Source organism: Cucurbita pepo, chromosome LG13, assembly GCF_002806865.2.
Source record: "Cucurbita pepo subsp. pepo cultivar mu-cu-16 chromosome LG13, ASM280686v2, whole genome shotgun sequence".
In the NCBI taxonomy this organism is placed as follows: domain Eukaryota; kingdom Viridiplantae; phylum Streptophyta; class Magnoliopsida; order Cucurbitales; family Cucurbitaceae; genus Cucurbita; species Cucurbita pepo.
The window spans coordinates 5,825,717-5,838,525 of NC_036650.1; the positions used below are offsets into that span (position 1 = coordinate 5,825,717).

General features: G+C 35.0%; 1 protein-coding gene across 1 annotated transcript; it reads right to left on the reverse strand.

Annotated features, from left to right (window-relative positions):
• Positions 1-1,534: 1,534 nt before the first annotated feature.
• Positions 1,535-11,536, reverse strand: LOC111808201 (oxysterol-binding protein-related protein 1C-like). The gene is made up of 10 exons (XM_023694045.1): positions 10,416-11,536; positions 9,623-9,979; positions 7,728-7,824; positions 6,203-6,651; positions 5,817-5,972; positions 4,295-4,462; positions 4,049-4,189; positions 3,016-3,246; positions 2,651-2,764; positions 1,535-2,169 (listed from the first exon to the last, which is right to left on the reverse strand). Exons 1-10 carry the CDS (start codon positions 10,962-10,964, stop codon positions 2,002-2,004), a joined length of 2,430 nt encoding a protein of 809 aa, XP_023549813.1. The 5' UTR covers positions 10,965-11,536; the 3' UTR covers positions 1,535-2,001.
• Between the last annotated feature and the right edge of the window lie 1,273 nt (positions 11,537-12,809).

Here is a 12,809-nt window from a genome sequence, read left to right on the forward strand (position 1 = left end):
ACCATGGTACAATCAAAACCCTCTGCTCCCAAACAACATTATTCAACTCTTAATGCATCTCATGTCCTTCACTTCAAGGCCCCACTTTTTCTGAACCCATTTCAATTAGTTTACATAAGTCTAAAACGTTACGGGTTCGAATCTTGTAATCTTACGTGTTACTTTTAATATGTAATTTGAAGGCAAAGTGGATATTATTCTAATGCTTCAATTTGTTAGAATAAATAGTAAAGAAAGCAAGACAAGGAGTAGAATATGATGGTGATATTATAAAGGATTAGCTCAGAAGGCCAAACTTGATGATCTAATGTTCTTGTCTCAAATGTCCCTTTTTGTGCTTTATGAAGCTCAACGTCTGCAATTGAATAAATATGAAATTTGGACTTTTTTTTTTTTTTTTTTTTTAAATAAAGAAGAGTTTGGAGGCCACGTTGGAGTTAAAATTGTTATTATTATTTTAATTTGGAGACCACAACTTGTACTACCTGAGGCCCTCATTTGTTGTACTCGAAGAAAAAGAAGGAAAAAAAAAAAAAAAAAAGCTGAGTATGATCCTAAAATTTGAAGACTTTTCCTATTTAGTCTCGACACTTAGATAAAGATTTTAATATCCATTTTCACTTATAATTTGTGTCTATTTTGATCGTTATAGTTTATCATCTATGTCATCAAATGTTTGAAACATGTCACACAAGCATTAAAATATGAAAGTCAGTGGAAAGTTTGCATAGATATCTACTAGACATAACGTTAAACACCCAAAAGGACCTACCGAGAACATTTTACAACTTGTTAAGTGGACAAAGTAGAAAGAATTAGGAATTTAGGAACTAAAATTAGAAAAGAACCTAATGTCAATGTAGCTGTTGTTCTCTTTTGTTAGTGAAACAAATTAGTCAAAACTCAAAAAGTATGAAACAACTAGACAGATAATTATAACGCAAAGTGAGTAAAAGGTGTTGGAGGAAAGAGACGAAATGGCTTATTTAATATATAGTTTCAGGTGTGTTTTGAGAAGGCATTGAGTGATCCACATGAGGGACAGATAGCTACAGATCTTGGAGTTGTTTTGGGTTCAGACGTCACTAAAGGAAGTAGAGAAAAAATCAACCAATTAATGTAAAGAAAGAAGGAAGGGCGTAAGGAGGAAAGGATGGTTCTGGGAGTCCAATATTATATAATTAAAAGGAACAGCAGGATGGTGATGTGTGTGCATATTTCACAATCCATCTATTCAAAATGTCCCTTCGGACTTCAGTTGGCTAACTTGGAAATGCCTGCATCGCTTCGAGGCAGAGCATTTAACAGGTCGTTTTCCATCACCAGGGAGTATCCCACGGTTTCACATTATTGGACAAAATAGTTCAGAAAAAAATACACCATCTTCCTAATATCAAGGATTTAGAGACCAAAACAGAGTAAATGGGGGAAAGTTTTCAACATTTGTACCTGAAAATTCTCCAAATGGGGCCAAATTTGTGACATCAATTTTCCCACTGGATATGGTTAAGAACTTTCAACTGGTCGGGTGAATGAATATAAGTACATAAAAGACACGTTATTGAGAAACCTGCTGGGTAGAAATCAGCAAGATGATGATCATAGTCATTTAGGATATATATATCCGAATAATTCTAGAATGCTTTCTCTCAACAATTTGCTGCGAATGAGACATGTTTCCACCTAATGCAAGTAAAAATGATCTATGAAGAACACATGAGATGCCGGCCAGATAATCTTTGAGAAACTATGGCTGCTTTCACTTCTTTTTTTTTTTTTTCTTTTTTTTTTTCTTTTCCTTTTTTCTCTTTTTCCTTTGCTAACTTCGTTTTTGACTGCCCAGCATCTTCAATCTAATTTACTTTGCAACCACATCGACAGTGGCAGTTGCTATACTATGTATAACTACTCAAATGAGCACGCTATTGGCTACTCATCCGGTAAATATATGTGAAAAAAGAATTAAAAAAAAAAAACATCAAAAGAAAAAAACTATTCAACTCACTCGAGTTGTGGATCAGTAGGGATCTGACCGAATATATCAGGGCATGAATCCCATTTCCCTTGCTCCCTGGCCTCCCAGTACCCACCAATGTAGCGGTAAGTATCACTTCCCTTCTCCTTGGCAAACCACCTTGGTTTCCAACCTCGCTCTTGCATCTTCCGAGCCTGAAAACCAAATGAAATAATATAAGCTATTCTATTGATCTAACAACTTTTGAAATCTCACCCAAATAGAATAAATAAATAAAACATTTCGACTAGGAATGCAAATATGTCTTCATATAGTAGATCACAAGAGAAAAATACTATAAAGTAAACGAGGTTTTTTTTTTATAAAAAAAATTGATATCTAAAAAATGGTCATATAAAGTCAGCTGTCCATTTCCATCAATTCTACAATTTTGCGGATCCATATTGCTGATTATTCTGGTCACAACTGGTTTCAAGCCATTTTAGCACAAACTTAAGAACAAATTATTAATTTGAGTATGTGTTTTATTTATCGTTGGAATAATTCAAAGTCCTCAAGTTCGAAGAATGCATATAGCTTGGGATATTAAATTAGGAGCTTAAGAATAAGATGAATATGCGCTGTACAAACACTCCTGAAAAAGGACCAAATATGTGACATCGAAGTATAGTCTACCTGCCGCTGGCGCTGCTCTAATCGCAACTTTTCTGAGTTAGCCATTTCGTACTCTCCATTTTCTAGACACCTTTGATCAGGTCTGAGCCTTGAATCTGTAGGAGGTAACTTTTCCTGCATATTGAAGTAACATAAGAAACAAGTTGACCCCAGAATAAGTTGCAAGTGGCGTATCATTACATCTATAAAAAATTTAATGAAAACAGAAAGAAAAGAGGGGGAAAAAATTATAAACTATCATCTCATCCATCAGGTTGCAACATTGCAACTAAAACGGATAGATTATCTTATGCAGCCACGTCCTACGACCAAACAGAAAATGAAAATCTAGTAGGAAACTAAAATAAAGTAATCAAAAGGATTACCTTCAAGCCTGGTGTCAGCTCATTCAAAGTCATAGCAAAGCGCGTGAAGTTATATCTAGTAGAAAATTTTGGTGCCTTGCTTCGTTTCCAGAGTAGGTGGGCTTCAGATAAAGAATCAAATCCTTTTCCCTTATGGGAACAGTCCCCCTTCACATAATGCATACTTTCATCCCATTTTCCAAATAATGTAGCCACCGTCCTTCCAGTTTTATCTTGAACTACACCCTGTACCTGAATGAGAATGGTGTTTCAAGTTTCAGTCAACTTTAGCAATCTATATAAGTTTCAGTCAGAAATTCTAATTTCAACTTCCACAGATCTTCTTATCCCAAAATTTTAACAAAAAAAAAAAAAGAAAAAAAAGTCACATTCCTGATACCTGCCCATAATAGCCAATTCACCAAGCTGAATTGGATCAAATGAAAGCACCAGGTGATCACTTAGAATTTACAAGTTCTTCACTATTAAAGATAATATGACATCCAGTTGATTTTTTGGTTCTTCATTGGATAGGAACATCCAGTTGAATAATTATTATACAATATAAGAAATGAGCCAGCTTCGAGTGGTAAAGCTAGAGCTAGAATAACTAAAGTCGTATATAATCTCTGCTTTCTCCCATGACAATGAAACCCTTCTAGTTTCAGAAACTTCATTTGCATCCAGAATCTAAACGCATAAAAAACAATCCAAACAAAAATGGTTTTTATTGGTGATGCCCCCCAACTTTTCCCATTGATTCCATTTTTCTACCTCCAACCTCTTGTTAAAGGCAAAGAGTCCTACTCAAAAATCAAAATCAACGTGATTTGGAAACATTTTTACAACTTTATATCGATTTCTTTTTCTCCCTCCATTCTCTTGTTAGGCAAAGAATCCAACGAAGAAGTGTCATGGTATAGAGACAGTGGTCCAATGAAGATGGAAAAAATTTACACCGTTGACAGGATAAATGAAAAATATTTGTTAATGCTTTTCAATAATAACAATCCTATATATCTCAGATATATGATAAAGGACAGTAGGAAATTACCTGGTGCGGATTCCTGTCAATAATGGACTGCTCCTTAAATTTTAGTTTACACAAGTAGTCACGATTTCCCTGTATGCGCATTGTACCATAATGATCACAGTACAGCTTTCCCAGTATCAGGTTGTAAATTGACGTTGTCACCTACAAGAAATGCATAAAGTTCAAAATAATTCAAGATTCTAAATGGGAAAATAGAACAAAGAAAAAGAGAATTTAAACAATATAAAACAATCATTGGTGTAACACCTTACTCCATTGATAGACTTCTCCATCATCAAATTCTAATGTCAAGACACCAACAGGATCAAGCTGAATTGACCGACCCCAAAATTTACTCTTCAAATTGCTATCACCCCAAAATCTCCATCCATTGCCCTCGCAATGGCATGCAACTACCATTGGATGATGGCTAACCTAACAACCAAAATTAGAAAAATCTATACCATTTGAGAGGAAGAATCTTGGATCAAGCCAAAAACAATGAAGCCATTTACTTTTCATTCAAATACAGGAACTAGAATATGTGCAACCCAAGCATTCGAGATAAATGAATGAAGCCATCAAGTAATGATGACCTAAATGAATCAAAATTTCAAAAGAATGTGAACATGAAAGACGTCCTATGTGACAGTAGTACTAACTCATCAATAATCTAATATCATTACATATCAAATGCTCCCGTCATCTTTATATGTTCAATTCCCTTTTGTTCATTGTTTAAATAGTGAACATGTTGCCTTTAGCCGGAGTGCACAGAGAAAAAAAAAATCCTATTTTGGATGGAAATTGTGCTTCAAACAAGAAATAACATAGAGATTGAAGGACACTCTTGAAGGTTAACACGACCTACACAGTGACTCCAAGAATATGAATGGGGAGTTTATGATCAAAGAAATATCGAGGATTAATAATTATAAAAGTTCTCACAAATTTAGAATCCTAGAATTTGTTAAGAACCAAAATAAAAAAAGATCATTTCTAATCATAAAGTACAAAATCCGCAATATCATTCTGCTATACCATTTCATTTCTTTATTATTATTATTATTGTTTTTACAGTTTTAACTTGCCACTGCTATCCCATTTCATTTCTCATTTCCACCTTATGCGGACAAATAATACAAACTGTTGGAATACAAGTGTAAGAGGATTAAAGCTAGTAAGGGCAAAGTTCAAGTGAAACATGTCAAATAGATTTAAGTTTTCACATAGGTTATATGTTCGTGTTCCACATAGAAAATTCTATGGTAATGAGTCAATGCCGGATAGAGTTCATTTCAAGCAAGCTTGTCCTAGTGACTGTAATAAATAAATAACATTTAAAAAGAAAAAATCTTTTTGAAAGAAAACGATCATTAAATTGATATGTATTTGACAACTCCGTGGCCTGCTTCCTTGAATTCTCTTTGTGGAACCACTGAATTGAATGAAAAATTATGTATAATAAAATTAAAATTAAAAGAGAAAATCCTATGTGGTCACATTAAACACTTGTTTCCAGAATTTCTGGTTGCAAAAAAAACATAGGAGGATATTGTTAGGGGCCAAAACTACATGGCTTATGCTTTATTGCTTCAAATTTGATAGGTTTGCTAATTGTTCTGCTCATAGGATTAACTTCTACTGGAGAATGCCAATGTAATTTCCATTCAGCAGTTCTAGCCAGGAGCATTTCTCCTTTATCCAACCGACTATTGTATAAAATTTTATAGAATTAAGCCCCTGGTTCCTACCCCTCACGCCGGAAAAATAAATCTAAAAACAATACCTTCTCCGAGAAAAACTTGAGCCCTTTATCTGGAAAGTCGGCCTCATAAGTTTCCCCTAACAGTGGGTTAAATGGTTTGCAACTTCTTCCTTCTGTTGAAGCATACCCAGATACAGCAAATGCAGCTACGTTTAGAATCCTCATGAGGCTGTCACCCTGAAGAGTTGGTAAAAGATCAACTAGCTAATAAAAAATCAATAGGAAGCATTAAAAAATTCAAGGTTTTCGTTTTTTTCTTTTTTTATACTTTCCAGAAAGTTACTTAAATTTCACATGTATCACTAGAGGTTTGTCCAAAATCTTCCATGAAATCTCCATCGCTGGTTATGTAATGAGAAAAATGTTTAAAGATATGCACTGCATAAAATCATAGATCATTAACTTACCCTTCTTCCCCATTCATATGCCCGATCAATGAGGTATGAATATTCTAAATCTTCAAAACACTTTTGCAGAGAAGAAAGAGGCTCATTAAAGTACACAGGAAGACAGACTTTAGTGAGATCTTTTCCAATGTTGTCTTTAATCATTGACCAAAGACTGACACCCTTCTCCTTTTCAACTGGATCAGGTAATTTCTTGCGCCGCTTAACATAAGGATAATTTGTTCCAACAGATCTAATTGATGGATCCACCTCTTCCTCAGAATCAACTGTACAAAGGCCTTCATCATCAGAAGAAAATGATGATATCCTGTAATCGGATCCATTACTTTTGAACGAACTCGATGATAAAAAATCTCGAGTGTCAAAAAATGTGTTTTCATCTTCGTCTGTTTCTTCCTCTGCAGCATCGACTCTCTCATTATCATCATCAGATTCAGTAGCACTCACATCTATAGAAAGATAGAAAAGTTTAGAGAGGAAAAGAGTATGAAATATATTCCAGTGGCCAAAAGAATGTGCAATTGCATACAAACACGTCAGGAACAAGAAGATGAATACATAATAAGTCAGTGTTCAGCGTGCTTATGCTAAGAAATTGTAAAAAAAGGACCTCGAGACTATTGAAAAAAGAGGCAAAAAGACTTGAAATGTAAACATGGAGGAAAATAATTGCAAACATTGTCATCATATATCTTGATATAAGTGAGAATATAAATAATAAATATGCCAAATTAATTTGTACAGGGTTGTAATTGTTTGGCCACAGTTGTCGGACTTCCAATTTCTATGTCCTAAAATTAAGAGTTAAGACAACCTTACATCAACCTTTCTAAAAACTTAGTATTTGACATTCGTATGTTCATCAGCTACAGGCTCGCAGTTAATTGTAATTCCATTCTTCNTTTTTTTTTTTTTTTTTTTTTCAAAAAAAAAAAAAAGCTATGAGAATGCGCCCTTAGTCAGACATCTATCTCTTAATCGATTCAAGGATTGCATTGCTGTTGCCAATTCTTCCTCCTCTATAGCTAATTATACTGTTATTTAGTCCCCCTGTGGCTTCTTCTCCAGAATATAAAATATAGGTAATTTCTCATTAGTGCTTTCAAATTTGACTGTCCAGTCACATTTTAATTCAATAGCCTTCTAACAAAAACTCTTACTACCATCCATGAGATCTCATACACGCTGTGCTGCTTGAGACAGATCAGCTAAGCAATACTTCACCTCAGGTCATCAATTCAGATCCAAGTCTAGTACGAAGCTCCGGTGATGGTTTCATAAAAATTTCTTCTAACCATTTTTCTTTATTATAGCACATCTTAAGAAAACATAGCACTAGAAAGAAGTTTCAGATATCATCATTAGAAAAACAAAGCTGCAATTAACACAAAGGAAAATATTGCTTCGGATAATAATTATTAAAAAAACAATAACAAAATAGAAGTGACATGCCAAGAGACAATGATACAAAATTAATGAAGTACATATAGAACCATGATTATTAGGTATAAGCATGACAACTCACCACTAAATTTTTCCAGCTGACCAGGCAAGGCCCTAGGATCATTTGACTGTCTCTGGCTCTCATCAACTACTGTATTCTCCAAGTCAACCTTTTCTGTCTACACAAGACAAACAGGGAGAAGTTTACGAAAAGCACAACCAAAAGAAAATGTTGAACGAAATGCAGAATTAGATAATTTTATATGACTGAGCTTAAGAAGGTCAGTCAGTGAACTTCTTTTGAGACTCCTATTGTTAATGATTTCACTAGAGGTCTACTCAATGCTAACAAAAAACTAATTATTCATGGAAATTAGAGGATCAAATCTAGAAATAAAAAATTATTAGAAATGGTCTGCATGGATTAACCCTCGCAACACCGCTTAGAGGTAAGGTTGAATCCAAATGAAGTAAATGATTTGATTGGTCTTAATATTATAACTACAAAAATAACTACAAGAAATGCATGCGCAGGGAACAAGCATACAAAACCTTTCAAGGTTAACTTCAACCTTCAGGCGAAGCAATCAAGAGATCCTAAAAAAATCATGTCCAAAGTAAAGCAAAAAAAGCAAGCAGCAGACACATTCACTATCCTTGATAAAGCAATCAAGAGATCCTATAAAAATCATTTCCAAAGGTAAGGTTGAATCCAAATGACGTAAATGATTTGATTGGTCTTATAATAACTATATAAACAACTAGCAAAAAATGCATGCGCGGAACAAGCATACAAAACCTTTCAAGGTTAACTTCAACCTTCAGGCAAAGCAATCAAGAGATCCTATAAAAATCATTTCCAAAGTGAAAGCAAAAAAAAGCAAGCAGCAGACACATCCTTGATGAAACAACCAAAGGATCAGTACAGAAATGTTTTCGAAAGAGAATCTTAGCTTCTAGCTGCAAGTAGGTGGTATACAAAGAAAGGAATAAATCTGAGAAGTTTTGGTATATATTTTATCCGCTAGGAATCAAGGTTGCCCTATTCTAAACAGAGAGTGACTGTCGAACAGAAGACGTGCTCCAAACATAAGTTACAATATAGAATCGAACTCAGGGAAGCCCCGAATTGTGCTTCAAAGAGTCCAATTTCAAAAGTTCAGACAGAAGGTATACACTCAAGACATAAAGGAGACAATGTTTAGTTTAAAAAAATGAAAACAGCCCAATATGTAAATAAACTTCAATAAAGGAACTAATTAACATATGAACAAAAAAATTGAAAGAACCGATAAAAGTTATAATAAAAAGGGCAGGCATACACAAACTATCCTAGATATAACCAAATGGAATTATGCGAGAAGAAGTGGGAACTATGGTTTTGTCGTTTGAAAAACTTTGTGGATTCTGGGGATATTTAACTTCATTTTGGATTTCTCGTGGAGAAATGTAATTACTCCATAAAATTTTAGTATGATTCAAATAAAACATTTCAGTGAGAATAAGTATGCATAAATGAGAAAATACGACACTTTCTGACTACAACACAGAGCCAAACACCATAATGGTGCAAGCATCAAATGCCCAACCAGAATTAGAATTGTCGGATGAAGAGATGTACACCAAAGTAATGGGTTTTAAATAACCCGTATATCAATTGGGCTTAAATTCCTCCATGGAATCAACAATCAACATAGCACCATGAGGGAGGGGAAACGCACTTAAGCAAATGGCAGCTAATTATTAAAATTGAAAATTTTTTTCTTACAAAGTTACAAACTCAAATTCCCCTTGCATTCTATCAGAAGAATCACTAGAAGGGGGAAATATACACGATCTCCAGAACAGAGTAACAATGTATGACACCGCTCAGTAGTAAATGAATCGAAAGGTTCCAGTAATAGTAGGCAACAACAACAAAAAAAACAATCTTGAATTTGATTCATATGAAGTATTGTAGATTCAGTATCAATGTACCTCTAAGTGCCGCAGTGTGTCAATAAGTTGCCACTGCTTCTGCTTGAGCAACAAAAGCTGGTTTTGCAGTGCAGCAAACTCAGTCTTCATAATATTTTCAGTGTCCTGAATGGCTGTTTCACTGACACCCTCTTCTAGAAGCCGCTGTCTAATCTTGTCAGTTGACACAGACAAGAAGTCCATAGGCGCCATGAGCTCACAGTTAGACATCCTTGGGAATAATTCTTTCACTGCCTGCAATGCCTCCATCCATGCCACCCGATCCTCGCGGGTCTCTGCCCGCAAGTGAAGTCTCTTTGTCCCAGTGAAGATGGAAAACCTCTTATCATCTGACCGGCTTTCTCGAATTGAGGAGACCTGTCATAGGAAAATTCAACTCAACGGTGGCAAATGATCCACAGAACCAGAATGAAAACAAGGAGTTTCACGAATTAAATTGAAAGAAACAGCTCAATCCTAGACATCATTTCTCAAGTCTCATTCACGATTAACATGGAAGGCATCTTTAGAGGATCAGAAAGAAAACTTGACAAACCCCCAACCAGATCAATTGTAATCCTTGATGAAGACGCTGAATTTCAACTAATAAAAGGGATGGGAAACGAACGAAGTAATAACCAAACAGAAACTAACAATGGACACAAACTGATTCATAAAATGAAGGAAGATGTAGATACAAAATATCAGCACCTCCAAAATAAAGCGTGAAAATTATAATCACGACAAGAAGAAAAATGAATGCCATGGTACTTGAATGCAGATATTATAAAGAAGCAGTTCGGATTGGTGAGACCTTGAGATGAACTTCCCCAAATGGCTTGCGCCTGAGTGGGAACTGGAGAGTCTGATTAGAGAACCCGTTCTTATGCCTCGAAATCCTCCGCATCGACACCTCGCCGATGACCTTCGATCCCTTTTCTGTTTCCTCATTGACAACGATCTTATCAGGTCCATGAATCTTATAGTATGACAAAACGCCATCCTGAAGCACAAACCAACGACGACGCCAACCTTTGCCGTAGTTCACCCACTTGTAGAGAATACCACAGATACCATTCCCAACAATATCATTGATCTTAACGTCAACCGGAGGCTCCCTAGCCGAGGAATGGCGTCCAACCATCTCAGCAGCAAAAATACTCCGCTGACTAAGTCGTCCGGCATCGCTACTACTAAGACTCCGATTATGCCCATAATTGGAAATTCGAATCGTCGGATCGGATCTGGACGCGACAGAGACAGCAGGAGAGGCCGGTGCAATATGGAGGTCCGGCATCGGAATCGGCGGTTGCTTGGAAGGAGAGTTCTCGGAGACAGTGGAGACGCAGCAGAAAGAATGCATAGGGAATTGAAAAACAAAAGACAAAAACAGAGGAAAAAAACAACAGCAATCAAAAAGAGGGATCTGATGAGGATGACGGTGGCGATAAACAGATGGCGGCGGAAGTGAAAGTGACGTCGTCTGACTCGGTCGGAGGCTTCATTGATCCAAATTGTTGAAAGGCAATCATAGAAACGAAGATTTCTGGAAGAAGGCGGTTTGGATTAATACGTCTGTTTATAACGAAGCCGCACACAACCGACGGCCATAGCTGGAGAGAGAGAAAAATCCGGGAAACAGAAATCTAAAGCGAAAAGGTCGGCGAAAACGGATTTCAATTATAGATTGGAACGAACTTAACGAAGGGGAAAACAAAAACAAAAACAAAAAGAAAATCCAATGTGTTCGTTGAAAATGGATATGGAAATCGGGGAATTAGAGAGATTAGAGAAAAATGCAAATCGGAGAAGAAGAAGAAGAAGAAGAAGAAGCTATGTCGTCCGCTGACGATGGTGACACGCGGCGACTGCCGAAGACGCGACTCAATCGACAACCCACTTTAAATATAAGGAGGTCGCCGGACGGACGGGTGGTTAATACTTCTGAAAAAGAGATTAATACCTTAATTGATTAATTAAGTAATTAATTACAGGGTTTTGTTCCGATGCGGGTGGATGTAGGAATTACAGTGGGGAACGGCGTGGGTTTGGTGAGGGGGATCCACAACGTGGAGACGGATGAGGGTTTGACGGAAACGATAAACTCCCTAGAAGGGCCTTTTCGTCTTTTCATCCTTAATTTATATATTTTATTAATTATTATTATTAATTTTTGGGATTTTTGTTGTGTGTGTGAAGGATAAGGAAAAACATCTCGAATGATATGGGTTGACTCAATAATTCTTTCCTTCTTAATGAAATGGATTTTAATTATTTTTTTTTCCTTTTTTTTATTTTTATTTTTTCCATTTTCGTCTGGTTATTTTAACACGTAAAGGAAGAAAGAGAAAAAGGGATAAGACGAATTAATAAATCTTAGATTTTATTTATTTATTTATTTATTTTTGTGCCTGAAAATAATGCTCATTTTATTAGCTTTTTCTTTAGGTAAAAATATATTTTTATAAATAAATAAATAAATAAACTTTAAAATGAGGTTTCACTAATATTTTTTACGAATTTAAAATTTATAAATCAATATTACCATAATTTGTTAAAATAAACACATAAAAAATGTGAGAAAAAAGGATTTATTATTTAAAACATTTTAAACAATATCTTCTAGAAGATAAATGTTCAACTTTTTTCTCAATTTAATTTATTCCCGGAGAAAAAGTCAATTTAATTTAACATATAAAAGTAGCTTGACCAACCCTTTCTCATAAATAAAAAACGACCAAATTAGTGACCAAATTAGAGAGTTTAATAATGTTTTCAATATCCAAGTCAAAATTTATAAATCTAGTATTTTTTTTAAAATTAATATTATAAGCTATATTTTTCATATATTTATTTTATTAGATAAACGTTGATTGAAAAGAAAAATGGAATATAACGGGTGGAGGACAAGTAAGAAACAATTAGATTATTCGCGCTTAAATCTCACCCTTTAGATATTTAAAGATATTTAAAGATGAAAAAGTAATAACTTTATGTTACGATCACCGCCTCCTCGTTATGACTTTTATGAATTTACTATTTAATGGGATTAAAATTATATAAAGGTTCATTTAAATGTGTTTTTGAAATAAAATGACCAAAATAAGTGAATAAATTGAAAAATATAATTTTTGGAGTTTGTATTGAAATACGGCAGATTAGTACGTACGGTCCAGATGAAGAGGTTTTGAGAGAGGTCGAATGGGGC